A 24,737-nucleotide genomic window follows, 5' to 3' on the forward strand; every position below is an offset into this window, starting at 1 on the left:
TAGTGATAGTAGATACTTTAATACCAGTAGCACTGACAATAAAAACAGCTTTACAGCGGTAGCTTTAGTCGAAGTAACAAGTATCTAGTAACAGCAGCAACAGTGGTAGCAGTACTACTAGTAACAGCAGCCCCAACGCAAAACTCAAACATTAAATACGTTTAACTTAGGTTTTTATTTCACATCCAAATCAACGCTTTCTTCAGACAGGAACCTGAGAGCCGAGCACTGGTCCAGCTGGACAAGCTGGACCAGCTGGACCTTTACATTTCTACAGGTGAAAAAAAAACAGAAAACAACCTGTAACATCATGGTGGTCAAAGCTTCAACACAGATTAAACACAAGAATATCACCTATAAAAGGCTGCGACCAAACATTAAATAAAAGCAGAGTAGTCAAAGTGTAACACGCCAGCAGACGCCTCATCCTCTTCGGGGAAAACTACGAGCAGTCACGACAAGGTCAGTCTCCGGTTCCTCGGTTCTCTCTCATGGTAAACGCAGACATTTTGGATTTTTTAATGTTGATCAGACAACGTTGAAATGGCCGGACTTTTAGAGCAGGATACAGACGCAGGGGAAATCGGGCTGACGCGTTCAATCCCGAACATAAAACGTGGCTGTTGCACACTGAGGACGGGCTTCGGCTGCTACAGCTGATGCTCGGGCGTAAAGCTGCGATATGTTTCAGCCGACAGGCGTTATCCAATGAAAACGCTTCTCAGGGTTCGTCAAAGTGAAGCAGACAAACTGAGGCCAGATATCAATTTCACAGATTCAAAGGTCAATTATTTGATGTTTTCTTTGATATCGTACGATGTTATTCTGTTTTTTGGGCGACAGAACGAAGTTACTTCATGTTTTATGTTCATTTTATTTATTTTATTTAACCTGCTTAATATGTTTAATAAATGAAAAGCACTTAAATAAGTAGAAATAAATAAATAAAAGAGGATTATCCTAACTAACTTCTTGTTATTGGTGACAGGTTTTACTTATCAGCTTCACAGTAAAACACAACGTCACAATATGAAGAGCTGAAATCAGCAAAGTCTGAGACCGAGAGCTCTGCTCATATGCAGCTTTGACCTGAACGCAGCGGACAGCAACGCTCACGTACAGGCTCTCAAAAGAACACTAGAGTTGAGTCAACCCTTCAAGACTCTGCTCGCTTGGACTGGTGGATCAGGCTGCAGCAGTCCTGACCATGTGGACCTCCTAGACTGGACTCCGAGTGGAGGTCTGAACATGCATCCTCATAATTTTGATTTTTTAATCAGAATGAAAACTGGCTCTGCCTTTGCAGCCATTTTGAACAAGGAGACATGTTTTCCCCGTTGTTTTCAGTTTGTCCCAAATCTCACATCCTCATTTTCTTCATTCCTGACATCTCGCATCCCTGCTTCATTAGTAACAGACGGTTTTCCAGAGTATAAACTTTAAGGCTACGGGGAAACGGAAGAGTTTCTCCCGACAGTAAAACTGTGGATGTGCAAACTAGAATTGAAGACGAATAACTTCAAAGTGTGGATGGTACTTTATCGACAGGCCTGCGGACGTGACATCGGCTTCGCTCTGCAGATCTACAGCGGGTCCACGTACAGAGAATCCCTCCAACGATTGAGCCAAGAGCGTGGAAAAACCCCGTTTACAGAACAGCAGGCGGTTCTAGGTTTTTCTCCCGGAGATGGACCTGAGCTTCTTGTTCTCATGAATCCGTCAGCAGGACGTGAAATGTGTGTAGTCTGACCGACAGACTAATGTGGATGTTGAACAGTTTTTATTTCCTTCTGACTACTGGTTTTACTTCATCTTAATTGATATTATTAAGGTTTCGCTGCTGGTGTCCTATCTAGTTCCACACGGTCCCACAAACCCCCGGTGTACGATACAGGCTACGGCAATATTCCTTCCTCCAATGAGTCGGCAGCAGCGGCGGCAGGAGGAAGTGACATTTGAGCTTTAACTGAGCGGTGGCTGCAATGTGGAGCGTCCTGCAGGCTCGGCTGCTTAGTAACATCGTCAGATATCGGCCGTTGCTTCACATTAACTGTGGTTTGCCACTTGTCGTGAAGCGAAAAACGTTCTCCAGTCGTACTCTGCTTGCTTTCTGACTCACGGTGGCTCCTTTCAAAGGCGAGCTGTGACTTAAAACTTGTTTTTATTCCTGATATTAAAGTAGATTTTTTCCATTCGAGTGTTTCAACTATTCGCCGTCGTTTTATGCAGTGAAATTCTCTATTCTAAGAGCTGCCAGGGTTTAGGTTCAGTTTATACTTCATTTGATGGGGTCTGACTTTCAGCTCAAACATCTGTCTACTTCAACCTGCAGAGTAAAAAGACAGAAGCAGAGAGCAGACTCAGGAGGGGGGGGGCTGGCATTACCGCAGCATTACCAACTGCTGGTCCTGGAGTAGGAGTCGCTGCCACTTCCACACGTTTACCTGCAGCACAAACAACAAAAAACAGCTTCATTTTAGGATTTTAGACAAGTTCAGATTCTTTACTCACGGTGTCTGGAGTTTCCTAAGATCTGCTGCTGTTTAGGACTTTGTAATGTCGGTGTGGACACGGCGGGAATCTCTGCGAGACCGGAACGATTACGTAGAAAAATGAGCCATCGACACATTCCTAATGATTCTAAGCTCCAGGGGCAGAAACATCTGCAGAAAGCGACGGGAGGAGAGACGAGAGGAAGAGGAGGAGAGAGGAAGAGGAGGAGAGAGGAGAGAGACAAGGAAGGACAAGTCTACAAAAGAGATGGAGAGGAAGAGGAGGAGAGGAGAGAGGAGAGGAAGAGGAGAGGAGAGGAAGAGGAGGAGAGAGGCGAGAGAGATGAAAAGGAGGAGAGAGGAGAGAGACGAGGAAGAGGAGGAGAAAGGAGAGAGGGGAGGAAGAGGAGGAGAGAGGAGAGGAAGAGGAGGAGAGAGACAAGGAAGGACAAGTCTACAAAAGAGATGGAGAGGAAGAGGAGGAGAGAGGAGAGGAAGAGGAGGAGAGAGGAGAGGAAGAGGAGGAGAGAGGAGAGAGAGATGGAGAGGAAGAGGAGGAGAGAGGAGAGAGGGGAGGAAGAGGAGGAGGAGAGGAGAGGAAGAGGAGGAGAGAGGCGAGAGAGATGAAAAGGAGGAGAGAGGAGAGAGACGAGGAAGAGGAGGAGAAAGGAGAGAGGGGAGGAAGAGGAGGAGAGAGGAGAGGAAGAGGAGGAGAGAGGAGAGAGGAGGAGAGAGACAAGGAAGGACAAGTCTACAAAAGAGATGGAGAGGAAGAGGAGGAGAGAGGAGAGGAAGAGGAGAGAGACGAGGAAGAGGAGGAGAAAGGAGAGAGGGGAGGAAGAGGAGGAGAGAGGAGAGGAAGAGGAGGAGAGAGGAGAGGAAGGAGGAAGAGGAGGAGAGGAAGGAGGAAGAGGAGGAAGGAGAGGAGAGGAAGAGGAGGAGAGAGAGATGGAGAGGAAGAGGAGGAGAGAGAGATGGAGAGGAAGAGGAGGAGAGAGAGATGGAGAGGAAGAGGAGGAGAGAGGAGAGAGACGAGGAAGGACAAGACTACAGGGGAGAAAAGGAGACGAGTTCGTGACGAGCACTGATGAATGAGTACAGAGGGAGAGGAGCTCGGTGCATCATGGGAAGTCCCCCAGCACAGCAGCCTGACTAGGGGTCGGTTCAGGACTGAGCGAGTCCTGACTGTGAGCTTTATCAAGAGGGAAGGTTTTAATCCTGCTCTTAAACCTGGAGAGGGCGTCTGTGTCCTGGACCCAAACCAGAGGATGGTTCTGGAAGACGTGAGCACCGACGGATTCACTCTTCATCCGTCCAATAAAAACGCTTCTCACGGTTCATCAAACTGGAGCAAACGCAGCAGAGGAGCCCGATAACTGAAGGCTCTGCCTCCCGCTCTGCTCCACGAGCAACGCCGCGTTCTGGGAGCGCCGGGTTCTGGCGGGGTAACGGGTTCTATGAGCCCCTTCTGATATGATGGTTCCTGACCGTTGAGGGCTTTGTAGGTGAGGAGGAGGATTTTAAATTCTGGATTTTACAGGGAGCCAATGCAGAGAAGCTAACACGGGAGGAATATGATCTCTTTCCCGGTTCCTGTCAGTCCTGGTGCCGCAGCGTTCTGGATCAGCGGGAGAGTATTTAGAGACCTGGTGGGACGACCCGGTAAAGAGGAATCGTGATGAAAAAGCATGGACTGGTTTTTCTGCGTCTTTTTGAGTCAGGATGCGTCTGATGTTCTCAATGGGACGTGGGTGAATGAGCCAGTCCTTGAAGCTTGTTTTGTCTGGGAGTTAAAGGGCGCATCCCGATCAAAGGGGACTCCCGGATTCCCGACGGAGGAGCCGGAGGCCGGGGCGATGCCACCTGGAGCAACTACATCATCAGATGAGGCGTTTCTGACGAGTTGGGGGCCAAACGCCAGAACTTCGGTTTTGTTTAACAGCAGAAAGTTGCCGGTCGTCCAGGTGTTTATGTCCCAAACAGATGCTGGGAGCTTCCTCATAATATTGCCTGAAGGAAGCAAATGTAAGGTCTAGGAGGTAAAATATCTAGTGATCGAAAGCTCCAGAACAGCTACTCAACGGACGCTGAGGTGACGCTGCTGTGTCACTTTTCAGGAGATTTACTTGATATTCCTACATTGATAAGAACCATGTCAATTTGCTCTTATTATCAGAACTAAGACTACGGATGATATTTGTTAAGCTTTTCCCAAATCACCTGTTTCTGTTGGTCGAGTTCACTTCATCAACGATTTATCTGCTGAAAAATACTGAAAAAGGCCCCGAACCTTCAAAATCCTCAGTGTTTCTGTTAATCGCGACGCAGACGAAGCAGCAACCTGCATTTCTGCTGGAAAAAATACGATTTTTTTTTTTTTTTTTTTTAAATGTCGAGTTTAATTTTCGACTAATCGTTAGAGGCCTAACCGCCGTCCCAAGCGGCGCCGCCCGGTGAGCTCGTACTGCAGCACGACTCTCTAATAACACGAGCCTCTCGTGCATCCTCTGCCCTCTGCCTTTCGGAGGCGTACCGACCTGCAACCGTCAGCCGGACCCTCTGCTTCAGCTCCAGCTTCGGGATGTGGCAGTCGTACGGGCCGCTGTCCGACTGCCGGAGGCTCCTCAGGACGATGGAGAAGTTCCCCTTCTGGTACAGATGGGGGAAACTGCTCGCTCGATCTCTGAAGATCTGGCTCTGGGACGTCACATTCGGGGTGATGATGTCCAGCACGGAGTTGTCGTCTTTGTCCCTCCAGTAGACGGAGACCTTCTCTGGTAGAGGGTCGTCTCCTCTGTAGACGCAGGGCAGCAAGACCTCTTCTCCGACAAAGCCCCGGATGTTGAACTCGGAGCTCGCTGTGAGACAGCACAAACAGCGATCAAAGGAAAACAGCGTGCCCTCTTGACCTTTGGCCACACGAGGAACTCTGATGATTTGAGTTCCTCGTGAACCTCGGGAAAGTTCATCATTAGCAGCAGCCGTTCAGACGACAGAAGCAGGTTTAGCCAGAAAAACAAAACAAAATATCCCTAAGAAAACTGAACCAGCATTTACTTTGAATAAAGAAACGTTGAGGCGGTTCAGCTGAGATGTCCCGGATCCACCACAGACGCAAACATCGTAAAACCTGAAGGATTCTAGTTTCGTTTACACACAGCCTGCTTTTATTCTTTAAACCACGCGGTTGGCTTGAAAATGTTTCCTCCAAATAATAATAATAATAATAATGATGATGATTTCCAGGAGACACGTCACCCACCTCCAGGCTTGTCCCTTTATTTTCTTGACACATTTACTGTTTTATTAAAACTCTACATCTCAACGATTCATTTGGGTTTTTAATGAAACGAGAACATACACAGCACGTGAGCTGATGGACCCGCACGTCCTGCAGCGCTGAGCCACCGGTCTCACGCACGCACAAACTGTGCCCGCTAACTGTCCTCGGAGGGAGGAGCCGAGCCGCGAGGACGAGACGGAAACGCGGAGAGACAAAAAGAGGCAGCTCCGGTGTCCCGGAACCGCGGGAGGAGGAGACTCTCGGCTCCTGGTTAAGGTCACATCTGAAGGTGTTTTTGGACGGGACCCGTTACTATCGATTCTATGATCAGACTTTTGTGTATTTCCGATCCGTGAAACATATTCGGAGTCTCCGGCTTTCGATCATTTCGCATGATCTTCCTCGGCAGACGGAGTTGCTCGTGGGGATGCGGACGTTCTTCTCTTTGCGCTTTGTTTTCCTGTTAAACTCGGGTCCCAAAGTGCAAAGAAACTCCCGCCCGCTGACAAAGACCATGCGATACGACCAAAAGCTCCAGAACAGCCCGGAGAAGGACCCGAGGCCGGACGGAAGTGTCCCGCCTTTTCTCTCGGGACATCTTCAATCTAAAGGAAAATCTCTTCTGGTTGATTACGACGTAGAAAACATCGATTTATAGTTAAAGACAATTACCTGCATTCACATAACAAAGCAAGATGATCCACACGCGCCTGTGGAGAAAAAGAGAACAGGTGAACAAATCACTCGAAACATCCGAACGTGCTCACATCCCAACAGCCTGAACCCCCCAACGGGACGGGTCCAGTCCAGTCCGGCTCAAAGGCTGGGACTTCTGGCTCTTTCTAAATCCTCATATTTAGTTCACACGAAGCTCGGTTACAGGAAACTGCCTCGGCAAGACTTCGGCGTCGGACCGACCCGGAACCTCGCCGACAAGAAAAGGCAGGCGAGGCCTGTGGCCGATTCGGCAGCGGAGGAACCGAGGATGTCAGGACGGACCCGGTCGCAGGGGCAGAATTTAACCTGCGTGTGGCTTCGTGGCCGCGAAGTCGCAGCTTCGTCGTGGTGGATGTGGCAGCGGGCCTCCGCTGCACTAACGGGGCCAAGCTAACTGGCTCTCGCTAATGTCCCTCCGCTAAGCGCTAGCCGCCGTTAGCTCCGAGTTCGCTATTGTGCCACTCGGGCCGATTTTTGGCCTTTTTTTCTGCACTTTAACCGACTGACCTCCAGAGGCGGCGCATCCTTCCGGATTTCGTTCTCTCTGGGCTTCGGGCGTTTTTTTATTCTGCGTTCCTGTAGCTAATCTAAAACCTGACGTGTCGGAGTCCGGATACCGGAAGAGCAGAAGGGAAATTTCCCGGAAAGCAACCCAGATAAACGTCGGGCTGAGCCTGGTTTGTTTTAACTGCTCGTCGTAACAAATAAGTTTGAGCCGGACCAATTCCACTGCCCTTTGCTCCATTTCATAGCTGCTGTTTATTTTTCTGCATGGAGACGTTTTTCTTACCTGCTAGATGACAGGTCGTGGGTCCCAATTTGATTTAACTTGAGAAAAATCCCCCGGAAGTCCACCAGCAGTCTCAAACCGCGTTTCATTTCCCAACAGAAAGTCTACATGCGGGGATGTGATGTGATGAATGTGCATGATGATGTTTATGTGCGGTACAGAGGAGGGCTTTCTGCTGTTTTCAGTGAAAACTCCTTGTACCGGATCCGATCGGGTTCATGGTCAGGAATCCAGAACCAGGCTCAGGTATGTCAACATTTTTTCTCATCTTAAAAGCCAGCAGCCTCCCGGCTCAAGGTGTGGAGCTCGACGTGGAAAAAACCTCCCCGCATGTTGGGGCGATCATGAGGGTCTGTGGGAGAGATGCTCTTACCAAACCGAAAAACACGGGAGGAAAAAGGGTGAGTCGGACGCTGTTGCTACCTGTCTTAACCACAAGAAAAAGACATCTTCCCTTCTTTTTCTTTAGAAAAACGCCTGAGCTTGCTGCTGAAAATTTGCGGCTGAAACACTGAAGAAGTGGCAGCCGAGGCACAGATACTGAGATCCATTTCAAATGAACGCTGTCGGCAAAACCTCAACGTACCAGCTCTGTAGGGCTTACGCACAGGCCAGAGGAGGGGGGAGGCCATCCGCCGCGGCACAGAGGCTGCAGAGAAAGCCCCTAGGCCGCTCCGTGGGAGAACGCCGCCGGGGCGTGATCAACCTCAGCTGGGTCGCCTGCGTGAGGGGTGTCTGACCTCAGGTAGCCTCACTGAGGATGTGCCCTGGCTTAGCATCAGAAGATGTTTCGTTAGAAGAAAAGAAAGAGAGAGAGAGAGAGGATTCATTTCCCAGTTTTTTTGCGCTATGGTTGGATGTTCAACTTCCTTTTTTACAAAAAAGCCTGTGAACACAGAGAGACAGAACGAGAACAAAAAGAAAACCGGTGATTTTATTGTCCTGGAAGGTGCTGAAATCCACCGGATCAGATTATTAAATCTGAATAAAAACAGCAAAACTTTGGCTGAGGTTTGGTGGAGGCGGCCAGAAAATGAAACCTCAGGTGGAATTCCAAAAAATTCCAAAAAACACACACAGAACAGGCGCATTGAAACCTTTAAAATGAGTGTCTTTGAATCGGAACAAAACCGACGCTTAAAACCGTAAATTTCCCTTCTGCTCTTCCGCTAGCCGGACTCCGGCACGTCAGGTTTTAGATTAGCTACAGGAACGCAGAATAAAAATAGGCCTCAAGCCCATAGAGAACGAAATCCGGAAGGATGGGCCGCTGCTGGAGGTTGCGGTGAAGGCATGATTGAATTCCTAGCCAGGAGGTACTTAGACGGGTCCACGCACGGTAACCAGGGTAACCAAGAACGAGCTTCCTCCGAGCATCGGGTCTGAAAGAGGTGAAAGCCGCGCTGCGTCAGGAAGCGAGCCAATAAAATCGCGACACGTGGCGGCTCTCTGACCGGCTCCGCGTTATATCCGACAATACGAGTCGTCATACCGTCATTTCCTTCTCAGAGGTCAGCTGGTGAACGTGGTGAAGATGAGGCCCGACCATGTCACAGTTAAACACTGACTCTTGGCTGTAGACGGTCATGTAAAGTTACTCTTTCTGCATCATGTGTACTTTTACTGTGCTGCTTAAAGTACAGTTTGATGCTGATACTTTGAATGCAGGACTTGTACTTGTAACAGAGGATTTAGACACTGTGGTATTAGTACGTTCACTCAGTAAAGGATGTTTTCATGGCTGCAGATGCTTCACTAGACAGTTGTGTTTTTCTTTAAACAAAATAAACTTCAGGACGTCTGAAAGTTGCAAAAACTGAGTTGAGTCACTGCAGGAAGTTGTGGTGATTCTTAGAAACAAGGTAGACCAGTTCTCTGTTACCATACATGGACCTGAGCACTCCTATAGGAGGTGAAGGCAGCTCAGTGTTTTTCTTTCAACGAACATATTGACGGGTGGGATGTGGCTGTTTTTATTAGTATTAACTTTCATATCTGCACCTAGAAATGACCCGAAAAACGCCAAAACCTGCTGATTGGCCACATGTAAATATGATCAGGCTCAGTCTTCATGTCGAATGTTAACCCACATTAAACGACGTGGAGCTGCGGAGCACCAGGCGTCACTGTCAGTACGCTGCTGTGTCCCATAGCCAGGATGCACAGTGAACCGCAACAAAGCACGACAGTACAGATCTCGGTTTTTTATCCAAACGAGGTCTCAGCTAAGCGACGTACCTGCCTGTAACCGGTAACCAGGACTTTACTAAGGCCACAGTGACATTGTAAACTACAGTACAGGGGGTTCACAAATGTAAAAGATACAGAAGGAAAAAGAAAGAAATGATGCAGAAATAAAACGAGACAATAAGCAACATCGCAAACTGAAGTGATCTCTCGCTGTCCGCAGCGTCTCTGAAGCAGAGAGAGGCCTGTGATGAAATCCACGGCCACCCCCCTGATATTTTATTACTTCTGTCTTTGATCTCTCCCGATATTGTACTTCTTTATTTTAGATTTTCAGTTTCTGTCTCTCGTGCCCTGCAGAGGAGGAATTTCGTCGCACAGGGAAACTTCTTTTTCACCGTGCGTGTGACGGGAAACACTTCGCCTGTAAAGCTGTTGTGTCTTTAGTGTCTCCGCAGACAGAATCGTAAAAGCTGGACATAAAAGTTTAAAGGTCGGTTGTTAAGAGGCTGAAGACGTCTGACTTTGCGAATCTGATGTTTGCCCCAGTGACACTGGGAATTTGATCACATTATCTGCCTCTGACTACATTCAGAAATAAAGCTATACTTCCTGTGACCAGGACCGGGACCTAGAGCTCACCTCTCCTGGATTAGTCCAAAGGTTAACTGAAGGAGTATCTGCTGGTTCCTTAATAAACAGGCAGCCATTACACAGCAGCCCCATAAAGAGAGGGAAGCGTGAGTCCTGTGGTTGTAATGATGAAGCCATAAAGGGCTCTAACTCCACAGACGAGTTGACTGGGCCGGATTGGCCTCATTTCGCTCAAGCCTGCCAGAGGAGGGTTCTCGGCAGCCCCTGGCAGGCTGCTGCTCCCGTTTCTTTTGCACTGTGCTGACACAGGACGGACGGCGTCCGAGACCAGGCGGGGACACGAGAGAAGAGAGCTGGAGCCGTGACGCCCGCGGCGAAGGAAGACAATTGTGTCCAGCGGGCATGTGATGTCTGTATTTTTTACTTCACTGTACCGAGATATATTTTTGTTGTTGTTCAGTAACTTTGGACATTTTATTAAATATTCCGATGAAACGAAATTGATTGATCTGCATTTATTTCTGAAGGTGTTCTTAATTCTTTACTTACCTTTCAAATAATCTCAAGCAGGAGTGCACAAGGCAAGACACGCGGCGGTGCTTGACATCGCTCAAGCGATAATCGGAATTAAGAGGGCAGGGATAGAAACTAAATTCAATGGATTCCTGCACAGACTGGTGTGGATGGAAGCTAGCTGGCAGATGCGTGAGCAAAAGTAGCAACAGGGGAAAAGAGAAATAAATAGGATGGTAAAATACAGCAAAGCTGAGGTCAAAGGTATAGTCGAGTCAAAAATGACAAAGAAAACAGCAGGAAGCGGTCGAAACAGAAACCACTACTTCGAGGATGAGGTTCGATGAAAAACACTGAACACACACGGTGGAGCATGTATTTTCATCCTGTCCTAGATGTCAACAAGCGAGACAGACGCTTACATTCGCACTGCAAGGGAGTCACATGACACGAGGTATCAGGGAAACGTTGCAGAGGAGTTCACGGCTGTTCTGAGATTCTTAGAAAGCTCAGGGACTGTTGGGAGAACTCAATGTGTCACCGGTCCGAGCCACACTCCACCCCAGGAGGGGGCGGTGATGCTCCTGGAAGCTGCTTGGCACCCGCCATTTGAATAGAAGAAGAAGAAGTATGTTTTCAATGACGTCATCACGTCAGCTGCGCTCTCGTACGTAGCGGTTGTTGTCATTTCGCTACTGAGTCTTTGAGGAAAGCAGCTCGGACCGGCAGTGAACGGAGACGATAGAAATGTGGTTTTAAAACAGGGTTTCTCTTTTTACCAAGCGGACAGGACGTGCTTCCAACCACATGAGCCGTCCGGAACGCATACGTGCGTTTAACAACCAGAAGGAGAAGTCAGCCAGCAGCTAACCTAGCTCACCGGCTAGCTAGCAGCTTAGCGCCGCCGGCTGACATTGGGTGGGTGAATTTAAAGCCTGAAAGCCACTTTGACTTTCCGTAACAACACTGTCACTAACTAATTTTATAGAAGTACTCAACTGAAAGATAACAACACTCTGTGAGCTTGCTGAATCTACGGTGGAGAGGAATTTCTGCTGAAACTGCACCTTCAGCAGGATCCCCGCAAAGAAGTATCGCTATTTAAAGTTTTGTCGCTTAAATGAAAAATGTCCACGCACGGTAGAATAAGAGTAAAGGCTTTATATCAATTTAGAAGGTCTTCTGGCAAATTCGGCACACAAATTATCCACTAACTAGAATCTACACTGTATAAATACCCTATATAGTTTTATACATGGTTCGAGCTCCCAGCAAGCGCACGCAGCTCCATATTCCAGTGGTTAAACTGAGTGAAAATGACAAAAGACATAATTTTAAATATAGTTTACATAAAATGCTTATGTTTGGTGTATTTTGGCCTAAATCCAAATGACAGAAAACCCCCCGATAGTTCTGAATCAATAGAGTCCAGTTTTATGGGAATGAGCGACGCCGTTTTCAAAATCCTAATATTTTTGAATGTAGTTTGGTCAGTCGAACTTTTCATCTCCCAGTAGCGGCCAAATAGGATTTTTCCAGTAGTATTTTTCCAGTGCTGTCCTGTGGAACTTCAGCTACAAAATATTTGATTAAAAATGATCTGCCAGCCTTTTTCTTGGACAAGTTTTTAATTATAGTTTATGATTGAGGACAACAGTATTAATACACTATTCCCTAATTTGTTTCAGATCTAACTTTGTGAAGAGCAGAAGAAAAAAAAAAACAAGAACTCTTGTTATTTGTTTTCTCTCTTTTATAAAATGATTATTTTCTTTTATGGAGGTCTTCCCTAGCATCTCTGTTTTAACCAAGTTTTATGAGATCCCGTAAGACCACCGTTAAAAACATCCTGTTTTTGAATGGAGGTTGGTATGGCGACCTCCGTATATTGCATGATCTCCATGCAGCAGCCAGATGGGAGTGTTGCGGTTCTTCTGTGTGCTTTCTGTCTGGCCGGAGTTTGTTAATTGTGTTTTCGTTGACAGGATGGCATCTCCATTCAAAATCCCGAAGAAGAAACAGCCAGCAGGTTCTGACTCTGCCCGCCTGCACCTGCAGTCACCGCTGTCCCGCCTACAGAGCCCCGCCCCACAATTTAAGGTGGTATTACTCATCTGTGAATGTTGTAAAGGGTATGTTAGGTTAAAAAGCTGTCGTTTTCATTCTGGTCTGTCTTGTTTTCAGTCTGGCAGAGGAGGAGCTGACAGGATGTATGCTGGGAACACGCTTGGCTCCTCTACAAACAGACAGAGGTTTGTAAAATGCCCCTTACAGGCTGCAGAGTTCATCACACCAGAAAACAACAGTGAGGATTCAGGGTTCGGGCTGAACCTGATCTGAATTAAAACACTACTAATGATGTGCTTTCGTTATGTCTGATCAGAGGGCAGTGTAAACCTCTCTTCCGGGACGTGGTGAAAACGCTGCTGGGACTCAATAGTCCGAACACAGGTGGAGCGCCAGCAGCCAATTACAGATCACCAGGAGGCTCAAAGAGCCAATCACAGGTGGGACAGAGAATGGAATCGTCCTCGGCCTCGGCCTCACCCTCACCCTCAAACGGGTGAGTTCACAGAAGTTGTTGTAAGACTGTTGCTGGTTTGAACCCCTGAGCCGAGAATCAGAAACTCTTAGACCATGTCCACGCAGGACCAAGAGACTCACATTTCCAAAATCTGAGTTCACATTCTCTAAACTCTTTACACAATCGGCACAACAGCAGCCTCTGCGGATAATTTTCACTCGAAGAGCTCAAATGACCACATCTTTTAAATTTCGTGTACATTTTTTTCACTCAAACTCAACCACCACCGCTAAATTACTGTTCAAAACCAGAAAAAGTCCAGAAAACAAAGCAGAGGAGTCACTGTCCTGTGCTGCTGCAAACATGCAAATTTAATCCGCACAATCCCACACAGTGCGACTGTCCCGAACAGACAATAAAACCTCTCAGGTCGACGCTCTCACAAAGTTTAAAAACCTTCGTTTGTCTGAGTGTGAAGGAAAAGAGGAAAAAGTATTTGCTGATTCTTACCGGACAGAGGTCTCTGACTCCATGTCCTGACGGTGAGCAGGTTTCTTTAATACATAACGACTGTTAAGTGACACTTTGCATGAGATACCACAGGATGCTTGATAAAAAAACGAACACAGAGCTTCTTTATGTAGGAAGAGACACACTCACCAGACAGTTTTCATATTAAAAAAAACTAAAAATTAAACTGGGGTTTTTTTAAATGGAGATTTGTGCAGTGAGCTGTATTTTTACCAAGCTGCTTCCCTATGTTTCGTCCACCAGGTGGCGTCCTAAGAGAGCGTCAGACCGACTGCTGCAGTCTGAAGTGACCTCAGAGCGTCTGTCTCCACTGCAAAAGAAGAAAAGTGTTGAATCCTCAGGTGAGGTTTTACTTTGCAGCTCCTTCAGAGCAGTGAGAAAGAACATTAATCTGCATTAATGTTGGAAATGTTTTAAAAAATGAACAAACCTCAGTGCAGTTAACTTTCTGTGCAGAGGTTGTGAGTTGGCAACAGTTTACATACACTTATGAGGGACATACAAGGTATATTATGCCACTGACTTTTCACTTTCAGCCACTTACAGATTCGGTTTCCTTAACAAACTCACTACTTAAAATATATCAAAGAGTAATGGGTCAAAATTACATAGTGTAAAAACAAATAAGCACAGAAAAAATCCCATCCTCATCTCTCCAACTTTACCTGTTAACCAATACGTGAAATTTCAAGTCACCCCAGTGGATTCAGATTCAGATTCAACAAAGTTTCTTCATCGTAACATGATAGTTGGTATGTTGTCGTGTTGTTCCGCAGCTTCGAACAATCATATAACATGATGGATAGGAACATGACTTGATGAGTCTGTTACAAACCAACTTTATAACTGATGACACAGGATAAGTGATATTTATCCTGACTCTGTTGATATTTTTACCTCCAGGTTCGTCCTCGTCGACCAAAAGCATCTCTGTGGAGTCTGTGGACTCTCTGGCGGAGCTGCGAAGTGAGGAGCTCGCTGGGAGTCGGAGTCCTTCGACGCTGCGAGTGAGAGCATGGAGGAGAGTCGGGTCCGGCGGAGACATGACGAGAAGGGATGCTGCTGAGGGGAAGGTAATGGTCAAAAGTAAAATTTTATTAGTTTATTTCTACAAGCGGAGTTATAGGTTTGCGTGGCAATGTTGCAATTTCAAGATAAAAAGTGTAGAGTCCTAACGCTCTGGCAGAAAGCTGTGTAATTTAAGAAGAGAATCGCAATCACAGACCTTCCTCCTCCGTCTCCTCGGTGAAGTTGTCGAGGACGACGCCGGACGGGAGGCGGAGTCTGGACAGGATGACGTGGATCACCGCCAGCAGCAACCTGGAGGAGGATCTGAGGGAGAGGGAGAGACGCAGGCGGAGTGAGTTCAGAGAGAGGAAGGGGGGGCCCAGACAGACCCCAGCAGAACCCAGTGAGTATGACCAGAACCCAGAGACCAGGCTAGAACCAGGTTTCAATGGAAAGAGACGGACCTTGGGTTGAGTTTTTATTAATGTCTTAAATTTAAAAAAAAAAAAGATGAAATAATCACACGAATAAACTGTGTTTTGCGAAAGAATTCAAAAGATATCAAAACTCAACTGAACTTATTACGAGCTGTTATTTCATCATTCATTTTCATACTGAACCTGAACTGACATGAGCCTCCACAGGTTCGAGGCTTACTGTTCCGTTCTTGTGCTCAGTATCACTGCGCGTGACTGCTTTTAGTCAAAAAGAAGCTGAATAACCACATTCGAATAAATGCATGCAGTAGTTATCTTCTTCAAAGTGTGCAGAGGACTTAGGACCATCACCTAGGGAGAGGAAGTTTTCAGAAAATACAGTCTCAAACCTGTAGCCATTGATCCTTTGTTACTGATCACGTCTGCGACTGGGGGGGTTCGAAATTGCTTGAAATATTCAGATGAATCGGTCGACAGTCGTCGTTTCTTACAGACGTTCCTGCTACTTTATATCAGCAAAAAAAGAGTATCCAAATGACAAAATCATGTATTGTACTGAAGGATACCGATGTAGGTTATTTGCGATCCTCTTTCCATCTTCAGTCGTGCTATCGAGTGAGGAGGAAGAGGAGGGTGAGGACGATGGAGACGGAGCAAAGACCACATCCCTAGGCAGCAGCAGCAGCCGGCCGGAAGAATCCCGTCTAGGAAACTCAGGAAAGATACAGGTAGGAGACACACCTGAGCTTCCCCTACAGCAGTGGTTCCTGTTAGGGGTCACGAGATGATTAACAGGAGAGGAGACCAAAAAAAGGATCTTGTTTTTTTCCACTTTCCTCTCATTTTTGCATTTTCCCCCGTGAATTACTGGATAATTTTACCTAATTCTCTTCAGAACCAAAAGCCAAGTTTCCATTGAAATTTCGCCCGAATTTGAACCGAATTTCCAGAAAATGTTCCAAACTAAAACCTGAGTCAAGTCTTGCTTCACTCCACTGCTGCTGTGTGAATATGAGCTTATCAACAGCTGGTGGAGCCGATTCTCCAGTCGCTGCCGTTAAACCACCGCAGTAAAAGATGCTGCTCAGCTGTTGGCATTAAGTAATCACCAACCGCAATAAATCCATCAGTAGAGGGGATTTGGTGACGGTCGCTGGATGAATATTTTATTTCGCCTGTCGACCAGTACTCACTGCAGACAAAGCAACGTCATCCACAGCAACGGGGTCAACCCCGGCACCGGTCCCAGGTGTTCTCTCGGGTGTTTACTGAAGTGCCTCAGCAGAGGCTCTTAGGATCTATTAGGAGGACCCCTGGTGGTGGGGTAAGATCCTCTGTGACTTTGATAGAGCCGTGCTGCCCGACTGGTTCCAACAAAGTCTGGGATTTAGGTCGTTTTGTTGCACTGAGCTTCAGGCATGGATCTGGTTTGGCGTCGGTTCTTTTCACAGTTGTTCAATTTATTAAAAAAAACTCTGTCTTTGTCAGGTCTCAAATTTGATGGTGCCGGTTTGGTAGGGTCCAGATTCAGGTATCAGTTTTAGGCCTGCCACCATCCTAATGCCTCCCACCACTTACAGGCCGACAATAAAGTATACATCCGACATATCTTTTATCTTCTATGCTAAAAGTTTGTGACAATATAATAACACGATGGTGCTGCGGTAGAGTGCGGCGGACCAAGTGTCAGATGAATGGACGGCCCTGACTTTAGCAATGTCTTCGTGGTCTCAGATCTTAGCAGTTAACGTGCACAGCGCTGTCGAATCTGATAGAAAGGACGAAGAAAGCTGCGACCACACGACCTAAGTTGAAAAACACAGAGTTAAGGGAGTAGAAGCAGGGTGATTATCTCTTGAAGTCTGGTGAAAAACCAGCTTGGCTTTGACGCATGGCATCTGTGGTAATAACAGTTTGTATCTGGGAAAGAAAGACCCAGATTCCACGTAGAGCACAAAGGCTCCAGGATAAAATCATCCAAGAGTCAGCCGGGTCATTCCTCAAACAAACTGGAGCATCGAAATCACTGCGACAGGCCAGCAGGCTGCTACGTTAAATGACAGCAGGGTTTAATTTACCGAGTCCACCTGCAGCTGCTCAGATACCAGAGCTGATTTGGAGACTGCTGCCTCAGACCTCAAAACCTTCATCTGGTGGACTCGTGTGAACTCTAAACCCAAAAACTCTGCAGTGACAAAAGCCCAGTGATGCATCCCCGTCAGGTATAAAGTTACATCCACACGAAAAAGGCATTTTCAAGCTGTTATATAATGAAATAGCTGCATCTTTTCTGTATTTCCCAGCACCATGATGGAAAAACAGCAGCCACTTTCGACTTAGAAGATCAAACTGAATTTGGAGAGAATCTGAGAATTACAGAGCCCCTGAAGTCCCGACAGATGATGTTAATTCTGTTTATCAAGTTGTGTCGCGCAAACAAGATAGATGCGTCGGTTAAATATTGCGAACAAAGTGGGTCGAGCCTTCAAGGTAGTGAGTGAACGAGATAATAGTTTCTGTGATCAAGGTAAAAGTACGTACGAACGAGATGATAATTTTGGTGCGCTAGTTTTTATCCGGTGTGAACGAGAAAGTAACTCGTGTGAACAGGATATTATTAAATACCAACAAGATAACGGGTGTGAACAAAATCCTTTCTCATCTCAAGTCATCGAGCTTTATGTTGAGCAAGATAGTAACGAGACGATGACCTCCATAAACAAGATATTAATAAAAGTGAAGAAAGACGGTAAATTGTGGGAACAATCAGAAATGTATGCAAACAAGTTATTACCTGATGTGGAAAAAGATAAAAACTTGTGCAAAGAAGAGAAATAATTCCTGCGAACAGAGTCATAGTTTTTACGTACTTATCTTTTAAACTGGATAATTACTTCAAGCGTGAACAAAATAACTTGAGCTCGTGTAGAAAAAATGACAAACAGGACCCATCTTAGCTGAAACTGGTCTGTGGTCTGGTCCCTTTCCAGTTCATTTTGTCCTGTTCAGGACTGGAGGCCTGACCCAGCTTGGGTCTCAGGTGTCTGTGTGAGGACTTTTGTTGCATGTGTGAGGTTAAAGTGAGTAATCTAGTTTATTTGTGGCTTTGCAGGCGTGTAAACAATCGTCACAACCCTGTGGGACTCTAACCAGGTCCAGATTGGATCTGAGTGGACCGTTGAGTGTTTGTTGTTGTTCTTTTCTGAAGCTGATCCTGAAACCAGCTGAGAATCCTAATAAAAACAGGTTTTTGTCCCGTCACAGGAGGTGTGCTGGTAAATGACTGAAGCACCAGCTGAATGTGAACCAGATCTGGTTCTGAGTTAAGGTGATGCGGGTCCATCTGCTGTCTTTTTATTACTTGTTATGTTTTATTTAGTGTTATCACTTGCATAAAGTCATTTTGTTTTTACTAGTTTCAAAGTGAGACTGTTTTTAGAGCCGGATTTCTGAGCAAGTTTCAGGAAATGTTATCAAGTCATTTTAGCTCGTCGTCCCACTGGCGGATCCTTTCGTTTGATTCTGGCCAATTTCTCTACATTGCTCAACATTGTGCTTGTTTTGTAGAAGTTGATTCTCTCCGCTGCAAAGCCAAAACTCTCAGTTAATGCTGGACACAACTGATAACAGCTGATGAGTTTGGTAACCTGCGCTGACCTTTCCTCCGGCGACACCGAAGGGTTTCCCTCAGGACAGTGAATAGCAGAGGTGGTAGGCCCCCCCGGATCCCGAATTAGTTGAGTAGGTGACGCCCTGAATAGTAATACAAGGAAACTGCTGCGTGAGGCAGGAATCCCGCTGTTTTTACCTGATTGATAATGTTTTATTTCATGAAACTGTTTCATTCTTTAATGGCATTAGTGGGGGTGGTCCGTGTTTCAGGTGAGGTGAACCGCGTCAGCAGGAAAACACGGGGGGGCACGCTGCATCGTCAAGTACCGAAAATTAAAAGGTGCAGACTGACCCGAGGGATCCCGACGGAACGTACCCTTGTCTTGATCCTGTACCTGGGTGTTGTCTAACAGGGTCGACAGGCCGGGACCGGAGCCGAAGGAGGTCTCGACAAGCCGCCGCTGACGCCGCCTTCGTTCCTGCAGCTGGACTTCGCCTCGCTCCACGCCGGCCTGACGCACGCCGACGCCGACGGGAGGATGATGGTGGGCGCGGCTGACATTTACCAGATTTTTACTGCAGTTCACAAACACCAAAACTGTTTGCAGAAATGTGAAACCACTGATCTTTCCTCGCCATGATGCCGATTTAAAACAACCAGACTTTGGTACCAGCTGCAGCTCATCCAAGTGTTTTTAAAACTACTTTAAGGTTTCAGTCATTTTTAAAAGTCAGACTACTGTCTGACTTTTAAAAGTAAACTTAGGAGGGAGTCTAATGTCTTGTTGTGTTCGACCATCAGCCCAAAACCTAAAGACATTCAGTTCACTGTGATTGAAAACAGAGAATGACAGGGAATCCTCACATTGGAGAAGCAGAGTTTTCGATGGATAAGTGAAAAGAAGAGTCATTGTCCAAATTGTCGATTCAGCTTTGCGTCAGTTGGCCAATCGACTCGTCGTCACAGCACTATCGGTGATAGCTGTGCGTAAGCAGCCTTCTGACCACTGCACAGTTTAACTCACAGATCGTTTAAAACGGCACTTCGGCACCTTCACCGCGCTTCGCTTCAAATTCAACATGTTACATGTTCTACTAGTCAGTGGGTTCGTGAGGGCGTTCAGAAAAAATTCACGAAAAAAGGTATGAAGTGACTTTTTTAACTTTTTACTCTTTTTTATAGCTTATGATTATTTGCATTTGTTGCCTGAACTAATCGCAAACCTCAGGGACGAACACACTGTTTCCTGGGCAGCTTTGTGTTGTGAGGTGTTTTTTTTTAATTTTTTGATCCTGTGCTTCCTCTACATATATGCACATTACAATGTGTGAATTCTATTCAGCTCAGTTGTTAATCATTAAAAAAAACTTCTCTTTTTCTGTCTAGATCACTGAAAGCGGCATCACTATTCCTCTGAAAGGTAAAAATACCTTTGGATGACAGATTCTGTACTAACAACATAAATATGTCTCCTGTTTTATTAATATTTTGAGAAAAACTTCTGATATTTTCGACTAATATTACAACTTAATATGAATATTTTTTTCTCAAGTTATTACAGATATTTTCTCTTAAAATTCTGACTTTTTCCCCCAAAACTATTCTGACTTTAACCTGAAAATGTTTCAACCTTTTTTCTGAAATATCTCTACTTTTTTTCTTATAAGATTATTTTTCAAACTATTTCCAGTTCAACTTTTTGGACTTAATTTTGAAAGATAATACACTTTTCTTGTAAAATGCTGTACTACTTTTTCCCCAAACTGTTTCGACTTTACTCTTGAAGCATTTTAACTTTTTGTCTGAAAATATTACGACATTTTCCTCATAACTTTGTGACTTTAGACGTTATTGTTAAAATCTAAGACTTGTTTTCCTGATACTTGTCAGAAAAGTTTGATATCGGAAATTAATATATGTAAAAGTAATCCGATAAATTTAAAAGAAAATGTTTTTCCTTTGGCAGCATGTTATTTTTCTTTTGCGATCGTGTTGAAGTCATGAATTTTGTTTCCTTAACAACACGTTACATGTGACGGCAGCAGGACAAAGAAAATCCAGGTTTGTTTCTTGTGCGTCTCTGTATCAGGGGTCGAGGAGGGGGAGGTGACCGTGGTGGCGTCTCAGATTCGGGGTTACGGTGTTTGGGATGGAGGCGTGGCTCAGGGGGGGGCTCTGCTGGCCTGTTGGGAAGGTCCTGCCCCCTCGCTGCTCTTCCTGTGGGTGACGGACGCTCAGGCCAACCTGCTGCAGAGAGAGCTGCTGGCCATCCAGACCTCCACCGCTTCAGGTGAACAAACCCCCCTGTTTTTAAATCTGCATCAATTTACATTTCCCTACAAAGAGATGACAACATGATACAGTTTCTGAAAAACACTGAGTAACAAAACGTCTTAGATTAGATGTAATAAACTTTAACTAACACTTCACTTCAGCTCCTTTCAGGGTTTGAAATTGAACCGACACAAACTCCCGCAGGGACTTTACTTCACTTGGGGCTCCTTAAACTGATATTTCAGCTTCTTTCATTACTTCATCTTCTAAATATTTTAACGTGTAACCATCCTGCAGGGCCACTTTCAAAAGCTACCGACGCTGAACATACTGACAACGTCCCGCTGAAGGCAACACTTCAGTTCTCTGCATCAAATTTAGCCTTTTTCTGGTTCTCCTGGTTATTACACTTTTCAGCGTGAACGCACAGACCAAAGCAGGTTGCTGTGCTTGTCCTTCACACACCGATGTATAAACAGATAAGTAATGTGTTGGCACACTCAGAAAAACTCAGAAAAATGTAGTTTCCATCATCACACTCTTTCCACACACTCAGCTGGTCAGATAAATGCTGGAGCTCTCACTCTGACGCTGTTTCCTCGAACCAGAAATGTCGTCACAAACCACAACGAGTGAAGAACAAACGTTAGACCCGGATGCTCTAAAGGAACTGACATTAATATGCAAATAATGTTGTCTGGACTTAAAACACTGACTGTGAAAGCATAAAGACAGTGTTACAGAATTCCATTTAAAAAAAGAAGTAAAATTAGAAAGGCACATCAGCACCTAAGCAGCTATTATATCTGACCGTGAGCGGAACCAGCAGACTACACGGCACGTGCTCTCTCAGGTGAGAATCTGTGCTGTTTTTTTCGTCATGTAGTGATTCATCCGTTCACAGAGAGGATCTCTGCTGCAGCGCGTACCCTGCAATCCAAAAACGAGGATTTTCTGAATGAAAGCTTGACTGGAGCTGTGATGCTTCACGCAAAATTAACTTTTGACAACCCCCGCAGCCCTCCGGCGCTGGGCAGGAACCAAACAGCCAATCAGACGGCTTCTCCTGAACCCCTGGCCAATCACGGGGAGTTAGAGGGCAGATTTTGTGTCCGAACGCACGTATTGATCGCGGCTCTGAAATAATTAGTACGAGGAAAACACCGATCACTGCCAAAAATCCCGTGGGTGGAAACACGAGAGGGAGGAGGGAGAGAAACGCTCACCATGTTTCTGTTGTTTAATGGGTACAACTGGACAAACTCGGCCAATACATAACTAGAAACCGGTTTAAACTGGGAAGACTAAGCCGATATGTCCAGAGACTTTTTAGAGTGAGCGCCTAACATTCAGAGACTGGTCAAACTGGCCTTTTATACCCATAGACTGGTCAAACTGGGCTGATAGATGTCCAGAGACTGATCATCCTGGATTTATAGAGCCATAGACTGGTCAAAACAGGAAAATGCATCTGGAGACTGGTTAAACTGGGCTGTTGGTGTCCAGAGGCTGGTCAACTCTCTGCCAGTACGTCTGCAGACTCTTCACACAGGTCAGATCCCAGTCAAACTGGACCAGTTTGTGAGAGGACTGGTCAGATTTCAACCAAATTTTTAATGTTGGTGCAACAGAAAACCAGACATTTTTAAATCTGTAATATTCATGTCGGATGACCTTCTCCTCCTGGCTCCTCCTGGTCTCCTCAGGTCCGTCGTGCTCCTTCCTCCTGCTGGTGTTGAAGGAGCAGCTGCGAGAGCTCCAGGCCGCCCTGTTGGTCTCCATCCTGGACATGGAGGAGTACAGGGAGGGACGCTCGTCCTCCTCTGGTGGGCCGACCTCCCCTCTGGACTGGACCGACGGGCTGCTGCTCCTCCATAGCTGTCCTCCTCCTCTGGACCAGCACCTCCTCGGACTGCTGGGACACTCTGCAGTAAGACTCCTGTCTCCTTTTTTCCTCCCTCCCTTTCTGCCCTTACTCCTTTACCTCTTTTCCTCCTTTCCTTCCGTCCGTCGTTGAGCTCCTTCTTCTACTCCTCTTTGTGGTTGCCTTTGTTTCTACTGTACCTCCTTCTCTTTACCTCGTTTTTCCTCCGCCCTCTCAGTGCTTCCTTTCTTCCTTCCCTCCTTTGCTCGTCTGGCGCTTTCTGTCCACACCTCTTACGCCTCCTTCTCTTCAGTCACGTCTGCTTTCCATTTTCTCCTCCTCCTTACTTTCTTAGCGCCTGCTATGTCTCCTTCCCCTTCCCTCCTTCCTTCATCAGGTTCTTTCTCCTTTCACCTCCTCTGCTTCATTCTCCCGTCTCCTCCTCTGTGTCTCCTGCGTCTCCTACCTCCTTTTCGTCCTCGTAGGTGGTGCATTCTCTTGCCTCCTCCCTCGGTGACATCTAATCCTCCCTCCTTTACTTTATGAGCCTGTTAACTGCTGGTGACTCCTGGAGGAGGTTCAGCAGTGTGTTTTGGACACAGAATTCAAACCCTACCTGCCCCCCCCCCATAAATGATTACGTAATTTGGCATGTAATCTTCTAGGGAAAACAGAGACTGTTATGAAACAGAGCACCAACTCTTTATTTTTAGCTTTTGAGAAAGGAAACCAATGACCCCAAATCTTCCGTATGGCCATTTATGGAAATTTTACATATAGTTAATATGTCAATATTTGTCTTTGACCAATATTATAAAAATATACCAAGTTTTCACATACAGTATGTCCAATATACAGTATAAATGCTGGTGTATGTGTTATGGATGTAATGTTTCTCTGATTAGACAGGACCTTCCTGCTGTTAGGTGAAAAACATCACAGGTTTCTTTTATGTGCATGTATTTAAAACTGCGAAAGATCTGCTTCGTGTTTCTGCTTAAACGAAGAAGCTGATGCAATCGAATATTTTGCCTATTTTACTTTTCGTTTAATCCCTGGCGCTTCTTAGAAACAGTTTTCGTGCTACAATCTTACTTACTGGGAAAAACTGACAGAGACGCTAACTGTACTTATGTAAGCTGAACCAAGTGAACACCGTTCCCTGTGATTAGTAGCCGATTACGCAGAAAACTGTGGGGCCTGTACCTGCTAACACGTTTACTTCTTCTCTCTCTTTCTTTAGGAGGAGTCCAGTCAGGTGAGAAGCAGCCAGAGAAATAAGAAGTCCGACCTGAACTCCTCCGGTCTGCAGCAGCTTCCGACCCGGTAAAACCAATAAAACCAGTCCTCAGTGTTCACCTGAGCCGCAAATCATTCTTAAAGCTTAAATAATTCTTTTGTTCATCAAAGATCTGGCAAAGACAGGAAAACATGAAAATGGAAATAAAATTCAAGAATTAAGAGCAGCCTCTTTTTGGTTTTTCAACCAGAGTCTCTCTGGGTTGTCTGATTTGACCCTGTGTTTGGTCTTCAGGTTGATCCAGTACCCTGCGGCGCCCTGTAAAGGCCGGATCTCGGTGACGAAGGAGGACCTGGCCTGTTTGGACGGCGGCAAGTTCCTCAACGATGTCATCATCGACTTCTACCTCAAGTCAGTCAAACAGACAAGGACATAATGACTCGTTTCTTCGTGTATTCACCTGATCTGTCAATAGTTGACAGTCGTGAAAAGATTTTCCAACCTTGGCTCGACTCTGTGCTAAAAAAAATCCTGAATTATTCTGACTCAAGTCCTTCAAAATGATAATACTGACTTGAACCAGTTTTTGTCCCCAGATCCTCCACGATAATCACAACAACACACTGCATGGAGTTGTAGTTCCTCTCAGTCGCCCCTAGGGGTGGTCAGT

At 46.0% G+C, this 24,737-nt stretch overlaps 2 protein-coding genes across 4 annotated transcripts in view; one reads left to right on the forward strand and one right to left on the reverse strand.

Moving 5' to 3' along the window:
• Window positions 1-7,683, reverse strand: LOC120798276 (CD276 antigen homolog). Of its 2 annotated transcripts, none has more exons than XM_040142453.1 (4): window positions 7,283-7,683; window positions 6,448-6,485; window positions 5,030-5,350; window positions 1-2,444 (listed from the first exon to the last, which is right to left on the reverse strand). In XM_040142453.1, the coding sequence occupies exons 1-4, from the start codon at window positions 7,369-7,371 to the stop codon at window positions 2,317-2,319; spliced, it is 576 nt and encodes a 191-aa protein (XP_039998387.1). In that variant the 5' UTR covers window positions 7,372-7,683; the 3' UTR covers window positions 1-2,316. The 2 variants fall into 2 exon arrangements, with proteins under 2 accessions (XP_039998387.1, XP_039998388.1); XM_040142454.1 differs by lacking the exon at window positions 7,283-7,683 and adding an exon at window positions 7,000-7,239.
• The window catches only part of LOC120798274 (sentrin-specific protease 7-like), a 25,793-nt gene continuing 6,942 nt past the window's right edge, over window positions 5,887-24,737 (forward strand). Inside the window, exons 1-14 of one of the 2 annotated variants that reach the window (XM_040142452.1) lie at window positions 5,887-6,064; window positions 12,562-12,676; window positions 12,761-12,828; window positions 12,960-13,139; window positions 13,875-13,972; window positions 14,535-14,704; window positions 14,883-15,042; window positions 15,680-15,804; window positions 19,102-19,233; window positions 20,076-20,109; window positions 20,779-20,979; window positions 22,670-22,893; window positions 24,071-24,153; window positions 24,362-24,478. In XM_040142452.1, coding sequence (XP_039998386.1) covers window positions 12,563-12,676; window positions 12,761-12,828; window positions 12,960-13,139; window positions 13,875-13,972; window positions 14,535-14,704; window positions 14,883-15,042; window positions 15,680-15,804; window positions 19,102-19,233; window positions 20,076-20,109; window positions 20,779-20,979; window positions 22,670-22,893; window positions 24,071-24,153; window positions 24,362-24,478 — 1,706 coding nt within the window. In that variant the 5' untranslated portion in view covers window positions 5,887-6,064; window position 12,562. Of the gene's footprint in view, window positions 6,065-11,221; window positions 11,495-12,561; window positions 12,677-12,760; window positions 12,829-12,959; window positions 13,140-13,874; window positions 13,973-14,534; window positions 14,705-14,882; window positions 15,043-15,679; window positions 15,805-19,101; window positions 19,234-20,075; window positions 20,110-20,778; window positions 20,980-22,669; window positions 22,894-24,070; window positions 24,154-24,361; window positions 24,479-24,737 lie in introns of those variants that run through there. The other variant, XM_040142451.1, reaches the window with a different exon arrangement.

Source organism: Xiphias gladius, chromosome 13 (genome assembly GCF_016859285.1).
Source record: "Xiphias gladius isolate SHS-SW01 ecotype Sanya breed wild chromosome 13, ASM1685928v1, whole genome shotgun sequence".
NCBI classification, from domain to species: Eukaryota; Metazoa; Chordata; class Actinopteri; order Istiophoriformes; family Xiphiidae; genus Xiphias; species Xiphias gladius.

Coding starts and splice junctions, on each gene's coding strand:
- LOC120798276 (XM_040142453.1), bottom strand. CDS start 7,371: ATGAAACGCGGTTTGAGACTGCTGGTGGACTTCCGGGGGATTTTTCTC. Junction 6,486..7,282: donor CACGACCTGTCATCTAGCAG/GTAAGAAAAACG, acceptor TTTTCTCCACAG/GCGCGTGTGGATCATCTTGC. Junction 5,351..6,447: donor GCTTTGTTATGTGAATGCAG/GTAATTGTCTTT, acceptor GCTGTCTCACAG/CGAGCTCCGAGTTCAACATC.